Source organism: Camelina sativa, chromosome 14 (assembly GCF_030686135.1).
Source record: "Camelina sativa cultivar CO46 ecotype springtype chromosome 14, ASM3068613v1".
Classification (NCBI taxonomy): Eukaryota; Viridiplantae; Streptophyta; class Magnoliopsida; order Brassicales; family Brassicaceae; genus Camelina; species Camelina sativa.
Genome location: NC_141893.1, coordinates 27,926,440 through 27,950,367, shown reverse-complemented (window position 1 = coordinate 27,950,367; position 23,928 = coordinate 27,926,440). Strand labels below are relative to the sequence as shown.

The following is a 23,928-nucleotide window of genomic DNA, read 5'->3' as shown; positions in this document are numbered from 1 at the left end:
TGTATTTAATTACCAAATATAATAATCTCATTTTAATATTAATTTGTTGTAACCATAAAACAGATTATTTATTAATACAGTTATTAAAAAAAAACTAATTCACGTAAATATTAATATAGTTATTTTTTTAGTATTTATTAACTGTTTTTTCTATTTTTCAACTCAAAAAATCTTATAAAATCAGAAAAAAAATCTTGAACAATATATATTTACGTGAAAGTATATTGGAAATATTTTAACAACAATATTTTAGAAAAAATATATATATTTAATGAAGTTATAACCAAATATTTTTGAAATTATTTAATAAAATTATTTTAACAGATTTCATTTATTATTTCAAAAATCTTAGGAAACAATAATAAACTATTTAAAACAATTATCAAACTTAATTTTATTCATAAAACTAAGATTAAATATATGCATCCCTAAATTGTTTAATAATAACATACATGTTTTAAAACTAAGATACAACATTGCTTATATTTTTAAAATATAAAATATTATATCTAATTTATTAAAAAAAGTTTTGTACTTCACATCGACGCAAAGAGATTATATTAAAATATAGGAAATTATAAATCTTATATTTTTTTTTTGTCAACAAAATCTTATATTTTATTAAATATTTTATATGTAACTAAAAAATAAATAAATAAGTTAAATCTAGATTTCAGAACATGACCGCTTCAATACAGGTTTTATTTATTTTTAGGATTTTACCAAATTTATATGATTCACGGATTTGAACATTTATTCAAAAAAATAATAGAATTATAAATAATTCAGAATACATTTATTCATAAACCAATTCAGAAAATCTCAATTTTATAATAAATATATTTTAATCAATTAAAATAAAATAAAAACTTACTTTTGTCAATACTTTCAATAAAACAATTATTCATAACATTAATATTAGATTATAACAAATGATATTTGAATAACTAGAAATTCAATCTTTCTTACACATAATTTTAACCTTAATTTTTCAAAAACATCTACACAAATGTTTTTACTAGAAAATTATAAATAATAATTATGATCAATTATAATATTATTTTTCCTTAAATAATTATTTTGATCATTCGAAATAAAAATAAAAATAATTATCCACGGAAAACTATTAAATCTCCACTATCTAAAAAATGCGGGTTACAATTTTTTTTAGTAAATTTTATACAATGGATGATCTTATTTTCTAAAAGATTTCACTCATTCACAAATTAATTCAAAATTTTAGAGGATTTGATATATATAATTTAATATAATGAGATGATTAACTAATCGACAAAATTTTCTATCGTAGGATAGGTAATATATTGTTCTGTCATACCATTCAAAACATATATATATAATTACGGGTTAACTTATTTGATACTTATAAATATTCAAATTTCATGATTTTGCACTGAGATCGATGAGTTTTAGTAATAAAAATATTTTATTATACTCCATTCTACCTTCCAATCATATAATTTTCTTGCACTTTAATTCATTTCTTACTTTGACTCAATACCGTTACAAATTGTAAAGCGGATCACGAGTAAATAAGGGTTTTCTTGATTCTACCAATTCTAAAAAAAATTAAGTAATTATACCCAAAATCTAATAATGGTAAATCGTTAAGTTTGTTGTACCGACTATAGTCGAAACCGAAGTATGAAACTAAGTAAATTAAATTTATAAATTATAAAATACATAGAATAAATCAAATAAAGATAATACTATTATTTTGTAACTAATAAATCAAAATTTACGTAAATATTTTTCCGCACTGCACAGTGCGGATTATCATCTAGTAGGAATATTATGATCGAATTAAAAGTAAAATGATTTTGTTAATACTTAAGAGTGGTAAGAGTTTATGATTGGAAAAAACTAAAAATATAAATCTATTAAAAAAAAAAAAAATCACATAATATCTACAAAAGCGTATGATTTGTAAATTTAAAAATAAAGGGGTAAAAAGAGAGCCCAGATATAAATTAAAGGTCAAATTGCAAATAGTCAAAAAACTTGTATTGCCTTTCTCCTTTATCCACTCGTTCGCCCGGCCAAAAAACCTTGCTAAAACCTTCTTCACTCACAGTCTCTGCCTCTGGTGAGATCTTGCCGGAAAGATATTTAAATGTCGTCTTCCAGAATATTCCTAGTCGGAAATACAATCTTCCGGCCTCACAAGCCCTCGTTTCCCCTCTCTTTCAATCGCTTCCCGTCCGTTGTATCTCTCCGCTACCGATGCTTCTCCAGTGACGCCGCCACCGCAGTAGCAACCACCGTGGATTCGGATTTATTGTCTCATCCTCCTCCTCCTCATCCATGGCCAGAGTGGGTAACTTTCGTCGATCGTTTGAAGACGAAAGGATATTTTACCAAAGACACCGAAGATGATACGGTTTACCAGGAGATGAATCTAGTTAAAGACGCTTGTCTCAGCTTCGCTCGTGATCGATACGACCTTCTCAGGTTTACAATTTCTCTAATTTTATCAATCTTTAGTGTTGAAACTGATGATGTTGTTACTCTCTCTTCTTGATGCAGATCCTTAACATCGGGAGATGTACAAGCTCTTGTAGAGCGTGGATGCCCTAATCTATTCAGAAAAACTGTGAATTCATCTAAAAGGATTCGAGCTCATGTTCGATTAGACGAAGGAGATGTATGTAATGTACCCTTGTTGCATTTTGAGCTATGGAGTTGTTAATACTTCAGTTAAGAGATATCTTAACCTATAAGAAAAATGTTTCCTTTTTTGATTTAGGTTTGTGGTTCTTGTGATCTTCGTAGCTCGTGTGATAGAGCTTATGTGATACTTAAGGATACAGAAGCTGATGCTCGAACTGTTGATGTTATGCGTTTGCTGTTGTTCAATGCGCTTGATTCGATTGTTATCTCTCGTGGTGAGATTCCACCTGGTAAAGAACTTATTCATGAGTCTGCAAGAAGACTTCTTTTAGAGTTGGTTGAGTTTAGTGAGAAGCCTCTAAGTCCTGCCTTGCCTAAACCTTCTTCCAAGGAATCTTTGCCTCCAAAAGAGAGGGCTTTTAAATCAAGGAATGATGAGCCTTCTTCTCAGCGTGTGGCTTTTAAATCGAGGAATGATGAGCCTTCTTCTCAACGTGTGGCGTTGAGGAATGATGAGCCTTCTCAACGTGATCGACTTCATTACAGTGCAGATTGGGCTTGTCCCAGGTAAGTTATTTCTAAGAATGATTAGCTTTGTATGCCTTGTCTCTAGAGAAATTAGACTGCTTCTATATACACGGTGAATCCATTGTTTAGTTTCCTAAGCTCTTGTCTTCTAGATAATGTCGTATCTGAGGTTGCAATAATGGTGTCAGCTTCTTTGGATGGAGAGGTTAAAACATTGGTTTGAGATATTAGTGTTTTTTTCAGTAAATTGACTTAATTTTGGGGGTTTTCTGCCTCTTTGTTCCTCTGCAGATGTGACTTTGTGAACTTTGCTAGAAATGAAAGATGCCGAGAATGCAATGAAGTCGCTGACAGACGACCTGCTGCTACTGTTGTCAAGGAAGGTGACTGGCTATGTCCTGAGTAAGTCTAAATCTGAAAATTACCAGTTTCTCTCGAAATCAAAAGTATAGACTTTTATATCACACCCTCATTGGTTATTTCCATGCTGACTCCGCAGGTGCAGTTTCTTAAACTTCACAAGAAACCAGAGCTGTCTGAAATGTAAAGCAAAGGGACCAAAGAAAACTTCAATGGTGAATGTTGTTGAAATGAAAAAAGGAGACTGGACCTGCACTGGGTAAGTTTCCCTTACCTCTCAAAGCCTTTACAATATCATTTTTATTTTGCTTCTACGTCTTAGCGTTTGCTTAAGACCATCAGCTGTATCTGCCCCTTAGTCTTTATTTCTGTCTGCTAAGAATTGAAAGTGTGTAAAGGTCATGGTGTCTTACTATCTTTGCTCGATTGCTCTGTACTGATCAGACTGTTTTGTATGTATATTTTCAGGTGTGGATATATGAACTTTGCTAGCAATAAACAGTGTCGACAGTGCCGAGAACAACGTAACAAGACACTAGCAGAGCCTGGAGATTGGGAATGCCCCTCGTGCGTCTCACTTTCTCTCTCAATTTCTTATTTAGTAATTTGGTATCTTCATATCCTAAACCAAACATTCTTGTTCCCATTGGCTCATGTTAATTTTGCAGATGCGACTTCGTGAACTTTAGGAGAAACGATGCTTGCAAGAAATGCGAGTGCAAACGACCAAGCGAAGCCAATACCGATCAAGAAGACCATACATGGAAGCGACCCGCCTTGCTGTAAACTTATGCTTATGGACTTGCCAGATTTACAGCTTGCTACTTCCTTTCAACTTGTTATACTTTCTTCCTCTCTTCGTTGAGTTCCCAAATTTCCAAACATAAAAACAATTTTGAAGTAGAAAAATGGAAACGTAGTTTGTAGTCACGTTTATCGTCAAAGCTATTTTATATAGTCAAGTACAAACTATGTTATCTCTAATACAAAACAAGCCATGCTTATACTTCTACATAAGCTTCAGGGCCACACAAAAAAGTGCTAGTTTTTCGTTAGGAGTAGACCTTAGCTACTAACAACATGAGAAAGACATAAGTTATGCACAAAACAACTAAGATAACGATAAGATCTGATTCATCAGTTAGCCTCCATTTGAAATTTCACCTTCAGATTCCTTTTTCCCTCTTCTTTATCTTCCGAACCATGTTCCTTGAGACATGATTTTGGTGCCTCCTGAGACAAAAGAACGTCGTTTACTTCATTGTCTTCCTCAAAGGCGTCCAGGCGGTACGTAACTTTACATCGTCCTAGTCTAAACTTTTTGGTCCTAGCAAATTGATAAGCCGTCACTGCATCTATACTCTGCATGAATACTACTTTCGCAGAGCTTTTCTCTGGGCTTACATCAGTTCTTGAAGCATCTATTTTCCCAAACACACTGAACCTCTTCAACACTTCTGATTTGGATGGGATATCCCCATGTCTACTCAAGAACTTCATTCTCAAACATTTTGGATTAGCAAGCCGCATATCTTTCATCAGGTGTAGATTCAGTGTTTTATCAGTAGAAATAGATTGTTGGGCTGCTCTCTTCTTTCTCATGGAGTTACGTGCAGATGCTTTGTTTCGACTTGCTTTCCTTTTGACTCCAATGGATCTGACATTATCAACTGATCTCATCTGGCTTTCAACAGTTCTTGCAGCATCCAAATCTTGTAATTGTTCTGCAGGTGCAATGCCTGCATCATCAGAACTGAATTCTTTGTTTGAAGTGCCTGAAATATGTCGCGAAGTCTGTCCTACCTCCACTATATGCGACTCGAATGCATCGTCAGACCAGTTTCCTTGTGTTCCATTAAAACTCTTCCTACCTAACGACTGCTCGTTGATGGACTTGGCACTGAGTATAGAACTATCAAGCTTGTCTCTTGGGTTAGCATATGTTTTTCTCATTGAACAAGCTAGAGTATGACAGGCTCCCGGAACAACAAAAGAAACAGGCTTTGCCAAATATGCCTTGTCGTTACTCGCATCAAGCAAGGGTGACAACTGTTTTGCGGATGTCACAGTTGTATCAACCAAACCAATGATGTCATCATGAGTTTCAATCATAAGATCAGAAGGTTCTTCTGATACATCAACTTTTGGTCGAGCAGTGTTAGTGTTGTCTTCCTCTATCATATCTTCAACAGAAGGTTCTGAATTCAGTAAGCAGACACTGTGCTCAACTTGACACCCTCTACTCTTGGACCGGTGACCATCATCTTCATGAACAGCTGTCCTAGTTGTTTGTTTAACGGATGTCACAGTTGTATCAACCAAACCAATGATGTCATCATGAGTTCCAATCATAACATCAGAAGGTTCTTCTGACACATCAACTCTTGGTCGAGCAGTGTTATTGGTGTCTTCCTCTATCATATCTTCAACAGCAGGTTCTGAATTCAGTAAGCAGACACTCTGCTCAACTTGACACCCTCTACTTTTCGACTGGTGACCATCATCTTCATGAACAGCTGTCCTAGCCATAGTTTCACAAGCTCGCATGGTGCTAGAATAAGAGTCAGGGTTCCTCGTATTCCATGTGCTAGAATATGAGTTAATTCGAGGGTTCCTCGTATTCCATGTGCTAGAACAAGAGCTAATTCGAGGGTTCCTCGTATTCCATGTGCTAGAATAAGAGTTATCGACAGACTGGTCAGATGAATAACAATGGATATCCTTCGGCAATGGACTCAAATCGCTACTGTTTTCCACGTCTGCATCCCATGTTGTAGGAAACATATAATCCAGGTCCACGCAGTACATCGTGTTTGAGGGATCAAGATACCAATCTGATTCTTCAGATCTGTCCATTAGTCTTGCACCTGTGCACATATTCACAGAATCATTTAAGAATACAAATCACAGAAATATCTGTCAATCAATACTGCACCTTGGTCTAGTTCTGAACAGAGCATATAAATTTAACACTCAAATCTGGCTTCTTTAAGTTCCTCTAAAACTACTCGAACAAAACAGTATCAATAGCTCTAAAGCATATAGAGAACAACACCAAATGTGTCTTCTTTCCCAATTGAACTGAGCATAAACATAAGTAGTAACACAAAAACAACAAAACCACAAAAAAAAAAAAAAAGAAGAGATTTTTCACACTTACTTGCTCTGATTTCCTCATAGACAGATGCAGAACGCTTAAAATCAACAGCGTACCGCCGAAAACTAAGGATCTGAGCGCTCGAGCTATTAGTATTAGCTAAACTCCTTAGAGGCACTTGTATCGAAACGGCCATATCTCGAACAAAACACAGAGCCGAATCAGATGAGTTTGGAAACCACGATAGAGAACTTTCACTATCGAAGTACGGCGATTCAATAAGCGGCTGACACGGACACCATAACCCAAACGAGATATTCCAAAAGTGAGCTCGCAGTGCTCGATTCACAAACCGACGAAACCTCCTCGAATCTGAAACCAGGGCTTCGAAATTGCGATCGAAGCTTCGGAGACATGGCTTTGGAACGTAGCGCGGCTCAATCAGGCCGAAGAACGAGACTAGAATTCCAACCGGTACGGATGAATTAAGAATCCGACCCGGAATCCATGTATCTGACAAGCTCAGGTTTACCCAAACTAGCTCCCCTCTCTCCCACATCTTCTTCTTCTCTGATGAAATTAGGGTTTAAAGCTTTCTCTCTCTGATACCATCACAGTGACAAGACAAGAGAGAAGAAGTTGTAAAAGCTGTGTGTAATAACGTCTCTTCTTAAGCTTTTTGTAATTTAATTGAATTGCACTTCATGATGTTTCAAACTCTCAAGAACTGACTACACGCCGTTTATTAAAGTTTTGCTGTTTTTATATTACGAAAGAGAACTTCTTGCCGTTTCATTTATTCCGCCGTTGAAAACCACAAAAAGCCGCTGCTCTGCTTAGCTTCGGTGCTTCAATGGCGACGGCGACGACGGTGAATATCAAACTTTCAAGATCAAGCCGTATCTATCGCTCTTACGTATGTAATCGAATCTCTTTCTTATGATCACGATATCAATGGCGATTACGAATTTGAAACCCTCCGGTTTTTGAATTATTGACTCAGGAACCAGTGGAAGGAAGAATTGTGATCAAATCTGCGAATTCGATTTCGCATCAAACGATACGTTTATCCGTCAATGGATCAGTCAACTTGCAGGTTTCAGATTCTCTCTCTCGATTAAGCCTTTGTTCGATTTGGTTCCAACGAGTTAAATCTATCTTCCTCACTCCTACAGGTTCGTGGAGGATCAGCTGGAGTTATCGAGTCTTTCTATGGAGTCATCAAACCCATTCAAATCGTGTAAGCATTTGTAGGTTCTTGAATTGATTACTTGATGTTTAATTACTTGAGCTGAAGCAAAGAATTCGAGTTTTGGCCACAGCAAGAAGACAATCGAAGTTGGATCCTCTGGTAAAATCGCTGCTGGAACTACAGAGGTAACAACACAGTCCCATTGAGTGAGAGAAAGCTAAGCTCTAGATACCAAACCTCTCTGTGTGGTTGTGTTTGTTGATGTAGATACCATTCTCTTTGAATCTGAGGGAGCCTGGGATTGTAGAGAAGTTCTATGAGACATTTCATGGAACAAATATTAACATCCAAGTCAGTAAATTTTGATCATTTTTTTTTAGAAAAGATTTTTAGATTTTATTTCATCTGAGGATTGGGAAAAAATTGATGCAAAATCTGTGATAGTATCTATTAACTGTAGATATACCACGAGGATACTTGCACAAACCTTTGTCTGCAACGGTGGAGTTTATTATTGAGGGCAGTAGAGGTAACCTTGTTTTTTTACTGACTTCATTGATGTTTCTAGGATAAACTTGAATTGTTTTGTGATGTTTTTTCATCGGTTTTTGGTTGAAGTTGATCTTCCGGAGCGGCCAATTCCTCCGGAAATGGTCATCTTCTACATTACTCAAGACACTCAGAGACATCCGTTGCTCCCAGAGATTAAGACAGGTTTGTTCTTCCAACAACTTCACTCTAGATTGGAGATTTTTTGATCTGGTAATGAGAGAAGTAATCTGACTATTGATCTCCCTAGGTGGTTTCCGAGTTACCGGAAAATTAGCCACCCAATGCTCTTTGCAGGATCCACTCAGTGGCGAGTTAACAGTGGAAGCATCATCAGTTCCTATTACTTCTATCGACATTCACCTACTCCGTGTCGAGTCGATAATTGTAGGGGAAAGGATTGTCACTGAGACCTCTTTGATTCAGTCTACACAGGTGTTAACTATGACCATTTTTGTTTGTTTATGTAACAATCGTAATATCTAAATGATTTGCTAATTGAGTACCTGTTCAGATTGCAGATGGAGATGTGTGCCGTAACATGACTTTACCCATTTACGTTGTACTTCCTCGGCTTCTGATGTGTCCTTCCGTTTTCGCAGGGTAAGTTTCTTTGCTTCATTTTCAATAAACCTAGGCAGTTGATCGAAGCAAATGAATCTCTAACTAGTATATACTATCGAAACTGCGATATTGATGATCATTCCTGTCTTTGTCGAACAGTCCCTTCTCGGTGGAATTCAAGGTCTGCCTCACCATAAGTTTCAAATCAAAGCTAGCCAAAGCACAACCGAAGTCAGATCCAACTGCTCCCCGACTATGGGTGAGAAAGCAAACTTTTTTCTTTCTTTTCTTCGCTTGTGATTTGGATCATATGATAAACAATTCATGTGAGATTTTCCAGATGGCACTGGAGAGATTACCGCTGGAACTTGTCCGGACAAAGCGAGATCAGTTTAGCTGCTAAAGAACAAGCTAACATATCAGGTCAAGGCATGTTTCTTTGTTTGTCATACGACTCATACGCTTACACTTGGGATTGGAGTTGGATGCTTATTGGCTTGCTCTGCCTGCCAAATTTACGCGGTTTTTTTTTTGTGTCTGTACAAATTCTGATTTTTTTACCCTGCCAGTGTGTTAAGGTAGACTTCAAGATGTTCCTACTACACACCATGACACCATAGGCTCCAAATGAAATATACTATGTTTTAAAAAGGGAAAGAATGACTCAAAACAGAGAGGGATTAAGAGATAATTTTAACCCAAAAACAAATTGAATCAAATGAACGAATATGAACAATGTACATGTGTGATGTATATACATAGATAGAGAAAGTGACCAGTAAAAGAACTAACGGAAAGGCAAACAAAGACTTATCTCCTGTATCTTACAGCCAACGGCCATCGTGTGGAATTAGGGTGAAGAGCTTTCAGCAAAGCTACAAACTTCAGTGCATTCTCTTTGCTGCACCACTTGAGCTTCCATGCAACTGAATTCACTGTTTTTTTCTCTATGATCTTCAATGACACAACAGTTCCTTCCGATTCAACAATCTGAACAAAAACAATACTCATTGAAGTTTGTACAAGGAAGTTGACATCTCATCTCGATGAAGTATGAGCAAAAAGGGAAGAAGAATGAAGAAACTGATTACCATCTCAGATATAGCATAAATAGAGCAGCACGAGTCCAGCAAGAAATATGGAGCAGAAGAAGAATAAGCAGCTCGAGAACTAAGTTCTGCGAAGTCCTCATTACAGATAAAGAGACGCCTACCAGCCACAAGTAGCGACCGCCAAAGCCACGGCACTTCTGTTTAGTTTAAATCAAACAAAAATCTTAGTGGTCAATCAGTGATAGCTTTTATTTGGAGGTTTTGGACGCAGTGAACATAATAATACAACAACAATAGTGATGAAACTGTTCTGCTTCATGATTCATGATTCAGAGTGAACTTTATCTGAAGCATTTAAGTAAAAAACAGGGACCCAATACATTTTATCTGGTAAGGTTCTCGATCTCATGTAATATGAACCAGAGAAAAAAAATGAGGGGGAGGGATATGGCATATCGAGAATATTAATCCTACAGTCTAGGTGGCCAATGTGAGCATGATTTGGCCTAAACACAGGTTTGCAGAATTATCGACAAAAAAATACTCTTTTGAGGTTTAATCACATTTAGTTTCAGGGGGGAGATGTAACTTTTCATGAACCATTTTTATCAATCTAGGATATCATAGTTAGACAAGAGAGTATATACCTCCAAGAGTGCTGCTCTGAAAATGGAGAACATTGTACTGGAATATACTCAACTGCAAACCTCCACATATTTCTTTCTCAAACAAGTCCACCTGAATATTCTCCAGACTGCCATTAACATGGAAGAGAAATTATGACAGCAAAAATTTACATAGCCGACTCTGAGTTGAAAGTTAAATAGCCTACCTTTGCAAAGAACATTTAAACTCTGTAGCATGGGAATCAGAAACTTGTATGAAATTGAGTAATTCTGTTGTTTTCTCAATGCACTTCGTTACGAATATGTATTCTACATCCTCCCAAAAGTGTAGCCTACCTAGAAGGAAAGAGAAAGGTTCAAGGACATGGACAATGGATAACAAAACCAAATCTACAATGTCGAATCAGAAGAAAAAGACTAACATCACAAACTGAAGTCCTAGACCAACTGAAACGTCTTGCAATTCCTTGGTTTTATGGCAACACAGTACACTTAAGGTTTTTCCTGCAGTCACCCATCGCCATTAAGGACTCAGCATTATTAAAATAACGTGCTAGGCAATGAACACAGCTGATTAGTCTAACCTTCATAATCAGTAGCCATACCTACGAGTAGCACGTACAGCTTGTCTTGGCTACTCAGCAGCAACAGTGCTTCCCTGTATTTCAGAATATTGTCAGAAGGGTAGCGAAAATATAACTCATGATACGATGTGGCTTCTCAAACCAGCTATGAAGCAAAAGCCGAAACTCAGAGACGGCTTCTCTCACTCATCACTCATCTAAGGGAGCCCAAAACATCTAATACTAAGACTATCGTGTAGTTCTGCAAGTAAATTGAATATTAAGTAAGCTTAGCCATACTGAGAAGAATGAAATCACTTTTTTCCTTTGGAAGTCAGGAATCAGATATGGATACTAATGTATAAACCTATTGAAGGGGACTCGCATTACTATCCTTTACCTATAAACTACAACCATGCAAATGGAACAATAACTCACCGTTGCTTGTATGTGGAACCTTCCTTTAGTATAAGATCGCAACTCATGTACATCCTACAAGTTTCTTGAGAACTGGAATCTGACAGATTAGCTGAAAAATATTCCTCTACTAAATCGCTTTTTCCTTCAAGTGCTCTTTCAGTCCCCAAAAATCTAATATTGCTATTACTACTACTACAAACTGTTGACAAACTTCCCCGCAAATGATCAGAAATACACTCATCTTCACCGGAATCACTGATTTCTACATCATTCCTGAGAGATGTCTCTCCACTGAGAATGCAACTTTCCTCTTTCTGCAGAGAAACAAATCTTTTTATTGGTTTCCTTTTCCTTTTCTCAACCAAATGGTAAATCTGATTAACACCAGAATCAAGATCACCATTATGCAATCCAGAAACGTTAGTAGTATTCTCCTTCCCCGAGTCATCTGTCCTCAAAGTTTTACTTATGCTACCATTCTTCCGTTGAGAATCGAAAGAGCTCGTTCCGTTTGTTTCAGATTTATGAATCTGCTCCCTGAGTCTATTCACATAAAAATTATCTGTAAACCGCCCCTCTTCATGATTTGAATACTCAGACTCAGAGTCGTAGTTAGCATCTTCACTGCAGCTGCTTGTGCTATCAGATGATGCCACTGAAAAAGAATCTGCAGACAACTGCAAGATTTCTTCCACCAAGTTATGTCGTCGATATAAGACATCTTTCTGATAATGAGGGGGTGACCCAGGATATGTAGATCCCGTCATATCCTGGGTTATATCCAATGTTAACATGTTTCCATTTTCAGCTACTTTCTCGCTAACAAGTGTTGTAGGAAACAGGTTCTTTGATTCAACTGACAAGGTAACCATCTTATCGTGTAAACATTCCTGATGCTTCTGATTTAGATCTGTACTCTGAAGGCTTAATGAAGAGATGTCATCGGCTATCTTTTGTGTCTCATTACCTTCAACGTACTCCATATCATCCATACCAGTATTATGATCCACACATGAACCATTGCCTTCTAATTCTAAACCTTTCCTATAGCTCTTAGCTCTTGGAGCATGTAAAGACCCAGGCGCATATCTCGGTGTTCCACCACGATGCCTCGAGGTTTCTCTAATCTTTGAGTACTTCTTTTCCAAATTGATACCCGGACTGTCTTTGCTGACATCTGCAAAATCCTCTAGCGAATGATCCATCCACTCCTTGAACTCTCGTAACCACAGAACATTACGTTCTTTCTTCAGGTTTTCAACTTTACTGATAAGACCAAATATATCGGCTTCTTTACACTTCACATTCTCTTTGTTCTCGTGATCAATTGAAGCTGAATCTTCGTCAGAATTCACATAGGTACTCTTTTCCTCATAATCAATAGAAGCGAGACGGCAGATCTTTTTCTGTTAAAGGTTAAAACAGGAACATAATAAGCTTCTGATGATTATATATCAAACAAAACAAACCATGATAATGAAAAGCACAAATAAAGAAGTGGAATGCGATATCTCCGTGGCTCACAAATTTCTACAAAAAGCCATACCACAATGCCCAATTTCTTATTAGCTTGAATTTCTTTTCTTTCCATTTTTTTCATTTTTCTGAATTCTACTATCAAACAAATGAAAATAATCTATATATGTGTGAAAGTATATATAAATGGATTTGCGGCTGCTTACCTTTATTCTATTACAACTTCCTTCTTCATTTGCTTCCTCTCTAGCTAGAGAATAGAACCCGAGACTGGCAGGCTCCCACTGCCTGTGGGCTACAATGATGTGCCTCTTCCAAAATTCTCTAGTTCCTATATGTTTGCCATCTAGCTTCAGCTGAAAATCCGTACAACACAAGAGGCATTAAAAACAAGCAAAACCTCACATGATGCAATTTCTGCCTTCTCAACAAGATCTCAGGGTCTCTAAAACAAGAATATTAAAACTAAGCTTACATTATCCGGAAGAGCAATGTAGCTGAAGACATGCGCCCTGTACCATCGAGCACAACACACTGGATTTCCTTCTAACCACAATTCTTTAAGTGCTGAAAGACTCCAGAGGAACTCCAATTCTGAAAAGTTGGAGATAATATTGTAGGAAACATCGAGGCCTTCGAGTGACTTCAAGTTCTCAATCCCACGCAACGTAGTTAGAGCATTGTTCCTCAAAACAAGTTTTACAAGATGACATGATACCTGCATCGTGCAAAAACCAGAGTAAATGTTTCAGCTCCGATACATGATTTCAGAATTAAACCATCATACTCTCCCACTAAGGAGACAAGCTAGGCAGTTCAAATAAGGAACTATAAGTATACAAACTTCAAGGGAAATGTACTAAAACATTAGTAACATTGCATTTAAAAAAAAAAAAAAAAAAAAAAAAAAAAAAAAAAAAAAAAAACAATGCAAGGATATGCTGAAGATTGAAGTCTCCTACCTGACTCAAATGCGAGACTGTTCTAAGATGATTGAAACCTAGATCAAGGTGCTTCAGTTTGGTGCATCTCCGAAGATTATCCACTTTTGCAAACTTATTTCGACTCAGATCAAGAGACTCAGCAGCTGGCAGAAGCTGCAAGGACTCATCCATAAGCACAAGACGGTTACAGGCACAAGATATGACCGACAACTTATTCCACTCTGGCGAATTCGTTATCTCTGCAATTCTACTCGCAAACACATGCCGCAAAGCATCCTATATCAAACGAGAATAACAGTGTTCAATTTCTTTATACAACCTAAAGCAGCACAAAGGAAGTAAGAAGTAGGAAGCAAAGCTGACAGTGGAGTTATGGCAGATGATTTTTTCCAAAGTGTGGCGGAGCTCAAGCAAGCCTTTGGCCGGAGAAGTAGACAAATCACAGCGACGAAGTTCCAAAACCTTAAGCCTACCAAAGGGAATAAGAGAGAGAGGAGTGGGATCACGAGCAGGAGAAGGAAGCGTGGAAACGACCTTAAGTGAAGTGAGGATACGGAGCATACGACGGAGCTGCTCGAGAGCGCGGTAATCTCCGAGATCGGAAACGTAAGCGCGAAGGTAATCAACAGGAGCGCCAGAGAGCATGCGCTCGAGTTCACGGAGAGACTCGAGACGGAGATGGAGGTAGTGAAGACCAGCGGGATTAAGCTTGAGAATCGTGGTTTCTTCGAGAAGAGACTCGGCTTCTTGTTCTAGAAACTTCTGTAGCTTCTCAATATAGCGATCTCCCGTCACAATTGCCATTGAAATCGGGGAAAATTGAAGGAAGCTTCTCGGGGAAAGAAATGAAGAACCGTCGAGGAGATGAGGAGACGGAATCGAGAGAGAGAGACAGAGAGGAAGGCCTAGAGAGGGAAGAAGAAAGGAGGTTTTGGAGGGATAATGATAGAAACCGCCATGGCTGATGCTGATGCAGAGAGAGAAGGAACAAAGGAGGAAACTGGAAAACGAATGATTGGGGAGAAACAAAACAAAATAAAATAAAATAAATATAGTTTAAAGGGTAATTTTGTCTTTTTGTCACATGCATCAAATTTCAGTAAACCACCTAGCTGACATGCCCTTTCAAGAATCAAACAAACCTAGCCTTGGGACAAAAAACTGAACCGAAGTAACCGAACCGAACCGAACCGAAATTTTGGGTATTCGGTTCGGTTTCGGTTATTAGGGTTAAACCGATCGACAAACTTCTAAAACTAAAATCGGTTCTCGGTTATTTCGGTTCGGTTCCACTTAACCGATCGGTTAACCGAACTTAATTAAATCTAATAGACAATAGTCTCTTCATTTCACTTTTTCAAGCTTCTCTTCGCCTCTTTTACGTGACACGAACGACGTGATTCTACTTCCTGTCTGCTTCAATTTAATTTCATCTCTGCATTCTCAGACTCTTAGCTTAGTTTCTGCATCATCTCAGTCTCAGCTTAACTTCTGTTTGGTGAGATTCATTTATTTGATTTTTCATCTTTTTTTTTCTCTACTTCATTATAGATTACAGTTTTGACTTTGATCTTCTTTAGTTCTCTAATTCTCTTAATCAAACGTCATAGAGTATTAGAAATTTAGAATATTAGTTGTTGTTGTCTTGTTGTTATATTATATTACTTGGATTGTTTTTTTCTATTATTGGTTGAGGTTTAGTGATTTTGATTTATGAGTAAGATAAAACTATGAATCTTTATTGGTGATGATTTTGCTGTGAATTAAACAACAGCAATTGGAGCCATTTGCGTAAGATAAAGATATATAATTATGTATGAAGTTTGAACAAAAAACTAGATACACTTTTTTTTCTTGTTCTATACATGTGTGTTGATATTTTTTGTCTTTCGTCTTTATCAACTGATACGTGTTTGTTGCTATTATTTTCTCTGTTCTTGGAGTTTTTTTTGTGAAATATAGCTAATGGTTGTGACTTTATGCTTTGTAGATGTCTTCTCAAGACAACAACGATAACATGTTTGAAGAAGAGGTTGAAGGAGAAGAAGAAGAACCTCGACAACCTACTGCAACTAGTGGATCTAAAAGGCAAAAAAGTGGCACAACTGCTAAATCAACCTCTGATTCTCCTTTGGTGAAAGTAAGGAAACAAATGGCTCCAAGATCGGATGTGTGGGCTCATTTCATTAAACAGATTGTTGATCCCAAGCTGGCCAATTGTCGATATTGTGGAGCAGAGATAGGGTGTGACACAAAGACGAATGGAACAAGTACTATGAGAGGTCACATAACAAGATGTAAGTTGTTCAAAGCTCATGAAGAGGCAGGAAGTCAAAAGGTTCTAAGTAGTGATCCTAGTGGTGTCATGACAACTACCATGAAGTATGACAAAGAACTGTCTTTAAGATCAGTCAATGAGATGATAGTGTTAAATGAGCTGCCATTCTCCTTTGTTGAATCAGAGGGCTTTAGACGATTTTTCTTTAATTTGCTGCCATGTTATCATGTTCACTGCCGAAGGACAGCGACGAAGGATATCTTTGCAATGTTTTTGCAAGAAAAAGTTGCTTTGAAGAAGCTGTTCACAAGTGAGAAGAAGAGGATATCTCTCACTACAGACATTTGGGTAGCTCCTACGACCTCATGTAGTTACATGGTTGTAACAGCACATTGGATCGATGCAAATTGGGTTATGCAAAAGAGGATCATCAATTTCAAGCCCGTCATAGACCATAAAGGGGGAAACAATTGCATCACACCTTGTCCAATGCTTAGAAGAATGGGGGATTGAGAAAGTATTCACTGTAACGGTTGACAATGCGAAAGGAAATGACAAAGCTCTACGGTTATTCATGGATGCTTTGAGGCTGAAGGAAGGTAATGCCTTGATTCGAGATAGAAATTTTTTACATATGTGTTGTTGTGCTCACATCTTAAATCTGATTGTGAGGGATGGTTTAGCGCATGTGAGACAGAGTATTGTTGCCATTCGAAATGCGGTGAAGTATGTGCGGTCATCTAGTAAAAGGTATAAATCATTTGAATTGCGTGTCGAGACTGGAAATGTGTCTAGAGGCAGCTTGTGTCTGGATGTTGTCACTCGATGGAATTCAACCTATCTTATGTTGAGTGCTGCACTTAAGCTACGGGTTGCTTTCCAGAAGATGCTAGAAGAAGACATGCCATACAATGAATACTTCCTTGAGCATGAAACAGATGAGGATGGAGTCGTGAGGGATTTACCGCCACAAAAACGGATTGGACCACCATCTAATGCAGATTGGGAAGAAGTGGGAAAGATGGTAAAGTTTCTGAAAATCTTTTTCAACTGCACATTAGCGTTTTCAGCTTCTAAATCCGTGACTTCCAGCATGTGTTACCAATGAGATTTTCATTGTGGAGAAGAATTTGATCACACTAAGCACCCACAATGATGAAAGAGTAAGGAACCAAGCAGGAAGTATGAGGGCTAAGTTTGACAAATATTGGGATGGCATTTTGAATATGAATCCACTAGTGATTATTGCAAGTGTGATGGATCCAAGAAACAAGATGCAGTTTGCTACTATTTGTATTGACAAACTCTATGGAAAAAATACCATGGAAAGTAACCATCTCAGAACATCAATTAAACGTGTTTTGAAGGAGCTGTATGAAGAGTATGTGATGATTCTTAGACCAAGTGAGACCCTTGGATCAAGAAGTGGACATACAGAGTTTGACCAGCCAAGTGTTGTCTTTGATCTATCTGATGATGATGAATATGATAGGTCTAATGAAGTTTACATGGAGATGGACAATGAAGTTAGAAATGAAGAACTATGTTGTGAGCTTGACGTCTACTTGCTGGAGAAAATTGTGAAACGAGATCATAATAGTTTGGGTATGGATTATGATGTTTTAGCATGGTGGAGGCGTAACAATCAGAAGTATCCTGTCTTGGCAGAGTTAGCAGGAGATATTCTAGCTGTACAAGTGTCTTCTGTTGCTTCGGAATCAGCTTTTAGTACCAGCGGTCGTATTTTGGATCCTTTTCGAAGTTGTTTGACACCTTATATGACAGAAGCTTTGGTATACACACAACAATGGTTGAGGAATTCTATTGCAGAGGAAAAACTTGCAAACTTGGCTGAAATGTTTGAAGAGCTTAATTTCCATGAATCACTTGGTACCACGACTGAAACCATTGAAGAGTAGGTCATTAGACCAGTACCATCTTGAGGTTTGCCATATGCTTTGTTTCAGCTTCTCTACTTGTTTATGCTTCGTCTATAATCTTTGTTTTGACTTATATATTGTTATGTTTTGGTAGCTAGTCTGATTAGTATTGTTCTTGTCTAATTAGTGTCTTGTTTTTGTTCTGACTTTTTTGTTTTTTTCCTCTTTTACTTGTTGTATATTCAAGATCAAGAGTCAAGACCACTTGGAAAGGAGCGTGTTGATCTGTGTCAAAGAACCACAAGTGGTACAAAGGATGTTTTCAGTTTGTGTTATGTGTGATTTATTATGTTATGTCTCTCTTTGATGTTTGTTTTCAGTTTGTGTTATCTATGTATGACTTAAGACTCATGTTATGTCTACGCTCAGTACTATATGTTTTCAGTTTTTGTAATGTATGAAACTATGATGATATGTCGTAAAATCTACTTTTTTTTCCCTTTGTTAAGTCCTCTTTTTTGTACATCTACCACATTGTTAAAAAAACAAACTCTTGCTTAACAGATATTATCGGTGCAGGATTTAGCACTCACGACATACCGATCTAAACCGAAGGTAAACCAAATAGACTTTGCACATTAACTAAACCGAGAGACCCCCTTTTGGGCTAACTAAACGGGCCTATAAGCAGAAGCCCGGCGAAGTCACTTGACCGACCTCCGAGACCGCCCCCTAAGCCCGACTTGATCATCAGAAGAGGAAATTTACCATATTTGAAGATCAGAGATTTAAGGAAAATAGACTTATTTTGTAATCAATGTATTCATATAAATAGAGAGATATCCTCTCATTGTAAAGGATCCAGCAATTAATACAAAAAATCTAAGTTCTTCTTTGTTCTTAAGAAAACCCTATCTTCTTTTTCAAGAAATCATAACCCTCTTTGTTTTCTAGCTTTAATCCATTATTTTAGAGAAAGATCATAAGTGAATTTGTTCCCCACTCAAACAAATTCATTGTGTGAATTCTAGATTCAACAATTGGCGCCGTCTGTGGGGATCCTTACACAAGTTCTACGTTTCCTCTCTCTACTACCAAACCTAAGACAAACCAGAAGATCAAGTTCAACCATCCGAACCGCCTCCTTGCAAGGCGAGTTCCTGGCAGTTCCCGACAAACTAGAAGACGAGTAACCTATCTACGGATTGCCCCAAATAGTAGCTTTCCGTGGAACTAGATTTCGTTCCAATCCGAGCTCTCGTCTGGATGATATTGCAGTTTCTCTGCAACATACTTTATCCTTCAAATATAGATTCGTCTGTTTTTAACCAGCCAGCCTCGGGATCGATTTTCAGGATGCGTACAACGAATCAGGTCGTGAATAACCTATCTATGGATTGCCCTGAAATAATCTTTCCACAGAACTCAATTTCGTTTTAATCGGAGTTTTCTTCAGAGAGATATCGCCCTCTCACTGCCGTATATTCTATATGTCGAAATTAATATAGATCTGACGGGTCCCGACCAGTCGATCTCCGAGACGATTTACCAGCCGACTCCGCCGAACTGGGTTATGAATAGCCTACTCATATATCGCCCCGAGAATCATCTTTCCATAGAAACCGGTTTCATATTGATTGGACATGTCTGCCGAAAAATATCACCGTTTGTTTGCAGCATATACAATCTGTTAAAACACAGATCCGTCTTCATCGCACCAGGCAACCTTCGGGATCGATTTCCCGACAAATTACTATGACCCAAATTACGCACAACCCATCCACGGATAGGCCTTAGAGTCAAATTTCCGGAGAAGGCGACCTCAACCCATTCCAAAGTGTCTATCGAAAGTTATCGCCCTATTTCCGAACTGACACATCCTGTTCAAACTATAGCTGTCAGTTCGTCATCTCGACTTGGAGAGCAGTTTGCCACCGATCTAGATGGAACCTAGAGCCGGTATACATATCATTCTGAAGCTAAGAGGTTTATCTTCCCAAAAAAGCCAATCTCAACTCAGTCCGAAGTGTCTACCGAAATTAATCACCCTACTTCCGAACTGACGCATCCTGGTCGAAAGTCTAGCTATCAGTTCTCCGTCATGACCTGAAAAGTAGTTCGCCGCCGATCTAGAATGAAACAAGAATCGAGATACATATAAACTTTAAGCTCCAAGACTTAGCTTTCTAACAATATCGACTATGCCTCAATCGGTGCTCTGTATCTCAACTTACGACTAATTTGTTTGAGCAGATGCAGCCTGTCCGCAATTGTCAGATCGTCTTACATCATGACGATATTCCCAGGAATCAATATAGAATATATAGTCGATCTGCATATCAGTTTGAAGCCCCGAGTCTCATCTCTCTTATGAGACCAACCTCGCCTGGAGCCGAGCTGTTTCAAGAAATTTATCACAAATTTCCCTCAACAGGTGTGATCTGTCAAAACTCTAAATGATAGATCTGACTTGTCCAAATAGCCGACTTTGGAAGCAATTTTCTGCCACTCTAGAAAGCGCCAGACGCCGATCAACATATCAGTTTGAAGCCCCGAAGATTATCTATCTAACAAGACCAATTTCATGTCAATCGGCTATTCCTACCAAAAGCTATCACCGTGTTTCTAAAACAGACACATTCTGTCTGACACATTTATCGAGATAAGTTTTCTATACATTCATATATGTTAATTTACTCAAATCAGGTTGCGCTAGATATCCTCATGCCATATAGAATCATCAAAACACATGAACTTGAAAATCATTATCATTTGATCATATGCATTTGATTTGATATCCTCTTTATCACATGCTTAGTATTCTTGATTATTTATTCCACGATAGAATTGAGCTCTATTATTACATGAATCGCTACTGTAAGAGATCTCTTCAACATGATGGCATATATGATCAGTGTGAAGCAAGCAGAGACTTATCTCGCCAAAAAAAAAAAAAAAGAGAAGAAGCCGAGTCTTGTCTCGTAACCGAGCCACGCCTCGTTAAAAAACAAAACACAAGCCGAGTCATGCCTCGCAAAAAAAAAAAAAAAAAAAAAAAAAAAAAAAAACGAGCAATGCCTCGTATAAACTCAGTTCGGGACTCCGAACTCATTAGTGCAAAAAGCCGGGTTCCACGCTCGCAATTCAAGGATGAACATTTCTTTAAACGGACATGTTTAGCTCATCTTCGGACAACTTCTCAGTTTGTCCTTCAGATAACTGTTCAGTTCGTCTACAGACAACTTTTCAGTTCGTCCTTCAGACAACTAACTTCTCAGTTCGCCTTCAGACGACTGTTCAGTTTGTCTTCGGACAGCTTCTCAGTTCGTCCTTCAGACAACTGACTTTTCAGTTCATCCTTCGGACAACTTCTCAGTTCGTCCTTCGGACAACTTTTTAGGTCATCTTCAGACACCTCACTTTCAGGTCATCTTCTGACGCCTCAGTTTCAAGTCATCCTCAGATAACTTAGATTCAATTCGTCTTCAGATAGCTCCAGTTTTAGTTTTTCTTCGGACAGCTCCATTTTCAATCCTTCTTTAGACAGTTTCAGTTTCAGTTTGTCTTCAAATAAGTTCAGTTTCAGCTCGTCTGCATACAACTTCGATTTCAGTTCATCATCAAATAGATTCAGTTCGGTTTGAATCTTTGTGAGTCATACAAAATCTTTCGACATCCTGGCCAGATGCTCGACTCGCGTCAAACCGCAAAAGGGGAATAAGCCGAGCCCAGTATCTCGCTCCCCTCAAACTTTTAAAAGGGAAATAAGTCGAGCCCAATATCTCGCTCCCTTTAAACTTTTAATCGAGGAATAAGCCGAACCCAAAGTTTTTATTTCACACCTCAAACTCTCTGACGAGAGATAAGCCGAACCCAGAGAATTCTTTTTTGAATTGTTTCGCAAGTTCCGGTTTGGACGGATATGTAAGCCGAACCCAGAGTTTTAAATTTTACCGTCCGACTTCCAAATTGGAACAAAGGAGGTAAGCCGAAGTCCCGTACTTCGCCCTCCGCCAAAGCGCATGTACGCTTGGGTTAAATTACTCAATAAGGATTACTCGATGTAAGGCGGGAAACGTCCCGCCTCGTGTAAAATTCCGAATAGAGTGAAAACTTTATTTCTTGCAAAAACAATTCGTCCAAATAAGACAACTTCTCATTATGTCTTCAGACAAGTTTCCAGTTCGTCTTCGGAAAACTTCTCAGTTCTTCCTTCAGACAACTTTCCTGTTCGTCTTCGGAAAACTTCTCAGTTCTTCTTTCAGACAACTTCTCAGTTCGTCTTCGGAAAAGTTCTCAGTTCTTCCTTCAGACAATTTTTCAGTTCGTCTTCGGAAAACTTCTCAGTTCTTCCTTCAGACAACTTTTCAGTTCGTCTTCGGAAAACTTCGGAAAACTTCTCAGTTCTTCCTTCAGACAACTTCTCAGTTCGTCTTCGGAAAAGTTCTCAGTTCTTCCTTCAGACAACTTCTCAGTTCGTCTTCGGAAAACTTCTCGGTTCTTCCTTCAGACAACTTTTCATTTCATCTTCGGAAAACTTCTCAGTTCTTCCTTCAGACAACTTTCCAGTTCGTCTTTAGAAAACTTCTCAGTTCTTCCTTCAGACAACTTTCCAGTTCGTCTTCGGAAAACTTCTCAGTTCTTACTTCAGACAACTTCGGAAAACTTCTCAGTTCGTCTTCATACAACCTTTCAGTTCGTCTTCGGAAAACTTCTCAGTTCTTCCTTCAGACAACTTCTCAGTTCGTCTTCGGAAAATTTCTCAGCTCTTCCTTCAGACAACTTTCCAGTTCGTCTTTGGAAAACTTCTCAGTTCTTCCTCATACAACTTTTTGTTTCAGGTCGTCCTCTGACGTTTCAGTGCCAGGTCGTCCTCATACACCTCACTTCGAGTTCATCATTCATTTCGGAGATCACAAACCTAAATAGCCTGCAAAGATAGAGCTTCCTCTTCCGGAATTGCGAGCTAGCTGGTCAGCAATGAAGAGAGCGACCAACTTACAAAAAATCATTATGATATGCGACACGTCTCAACTTGGATTAGGAACTGCTATGGTGCGTGATGTGAGCACGAGATCGGACACGCGTCAAGCGACGCTCGAGCCAGACCGGGACACCTTTCGGACACTCGTATCACTCGCGGGAAAACTCAGACCAAGAGTTCATCCAGGACTTCAAGAAACAAGATCAACCACTTCGTCCAAGCATTCGTCCAAGAAGACTAAGAGATCGACGCAGCCAAGGCAACCATCGGCGAGACCGTCCGTATGAGGGCGCAAAAGACGTTAGGATCATGACTCATACTCTTTTTTCTTACTTCGGGTTTTCTCCCATGTGGTTTACCGGAGAAGGTTTTAACGAGGCGACGAGTCCTGACGCACAACATCAGTTCGCGTGCTCGGAATTCAGTTTTCCTAAAGTTTAGATCGAATATTTTTTTCTATAGTTTGGAAACTCGAATGGATAATCGAATCTACCGAACTAGGGGCGACTAATTGTTGGTGCGGGATTTAGCACCCAAAACATACCGATCTAAACTGAAGGTAAACCAAATATACTTTGCACATTAACTAAACCGAGGGACCCCCTTTTGGGCTAGCTAAACGGGCCTATAAGAAGAAGCCCGACGAAGTCACTTGACCGACCTCCGAGACCGCCCTCTAAGCCCGATTTGATCATCAGAAGAGGAAATTTACCATATTTGAAGATCAGAGATTTAAGGAAAATAGACTTATTTTATAATCAATGTATTTATATAAATAGAGAGATAT

The 23,928-nt window shown here is 38.2% G+C and overlaps 4 protein-coding genes across 14 annotated transcripts; 2 read left to right on the top strand and 2 right to left on the bottom strand.

Moving 5' to 3' along the window:
• The first annotated feature begins 2,020 nt into the window (after nt 1-2,020).
• Nucleotides 2,021-4,446, top strand: LOC104742374 (uncharacterized). The gene is made up of 7 exons (XM_010463375.3): nt 2,021-2,469; nt 2,545-2,662; nt 2,765-3,195; nt 3,448-3,558; nt 3,656-3,775; nt 3,985-4,083; nt 4,185-4,446. The coding sequence occupies exons 1-7, from the start codon at nt 2,132-2,134 to the stop codon at nt 4,300-4,302; spliced, it is 1,335 nt and encodes a 444-aa protein (XP_010461677.2). The 5' UTR covers nt 2,021-2,131; the 3' UTR covers nt 4,303-4,446.
• Nucleotides 4,447-4,448: 2 nt separating this feature from the next.
• Nucleotides 4,449-7,459, bottom strand: LOC104742375 (uncharacterized). The gene is made up of 2 exons (XM_010463376.3): nt 6,677-7,459; nt 4,449-6,383 (listed from the first exon to the last, which is right to left on the bottom strand). Exons 1-2 carry the CDS (start codon nt 7,170-7,172, stop codon nt 4,654-4,656), a joined length of 2,226 nt encoding a protein of 741 aa, XP_010461678.1. The 5' UTR covers nt 7,173-7,459; the 3' UTR covers nt 4,449-4,653.
• On the top strand, nt 7,396-9,569 carry LOC104742371 (uncharacterized). 4 transcript variants are annotated; one of them, XR_015579569.1, is made up of 11 exons: nt 7,396-7,529; nt 7,617-7,709; nt 7,789-7,853; nt 7,936-7,990; nt 8,073-8,156; nt 8,266-8,334; nt 8,424-8,519; nt 8,605-8,789; nt 8,876-8,957; nt 9,078-9,177; nt 9,259-9,569. XR_015579569.1 is itself a non-coding variant. In XM_010463372.3 (11 exons), exons 1-11 carry the CDS (start codon nt 7,467-7,469, stop codon nt 9,319-9,321), a joined length of 978 nt encoding a protein of 325 aa, XP_010461674.1. In that variant the 5' UTR covers nt 7,396-7,466; the 3' UTR covers nt 9,322-9,569. The 4 variants fall into 4 exon arrangements, 1 of the variants encoding a protein (XP_010461674.1); XR_015579568.1 differs by having other exon boundaries at nt 8,869-8,957; XR_015579567.1 differs by having other exon boundaries at nt 8,250-8,334.
• Nucleotides 9,570-9,609: 40 nt separating this feature from the next.
• LOC104742372 (uncharacterized) lies at nt 9,610-15,555 on the bottom strand. 8 transcript variants are annotated; one of them, XR_015579561.1, is made up of 11 exons: nt 14,363-15,020; nt 14,018-14,275; nt 13,531-13,773; nt 13,262-13,411; nt 11,598-12,985; nt 11,181-11,254; nt 11,019-11,100; nt 10,803-10,932; nt 10,618-10,724; nt 10,010-10,167; nt 9,610-9,908 (listed from the first exon to the last, which is right to left on the bottom strand). XR_015579561.1 is itself a non-coding variant. In XM_010463373.3 (11 exons), exons 1-11 carry the CDS (start codon nt 14,801-14,803, stop codon nt 9,729-9,731), a joined length of 3,207 nt encoding a protein of 1,068 aa, XP_010461675.2. In that variant the 5' UTR covers nt 14,804-15,555; the 3' UTR covers nt 9,610-9,728. The 8 variants fall into 8 exon arrangements, 2 of the variants coding, with proteins under 2 accessions (XP_010461675.2, XP_019091789.2); XR_015579563.1 differs by having other exon boundaries at nt 10,803-10,928; nt 11,181-11,421; nt 14,363-15,019; XR_015579565.1 differs by having other exon boundaries at nt 11,181-11,421; nt 14,363-15,014.
• Nucleotides 15,556-23,928: the final 8,373 nt, after the last annotated feature.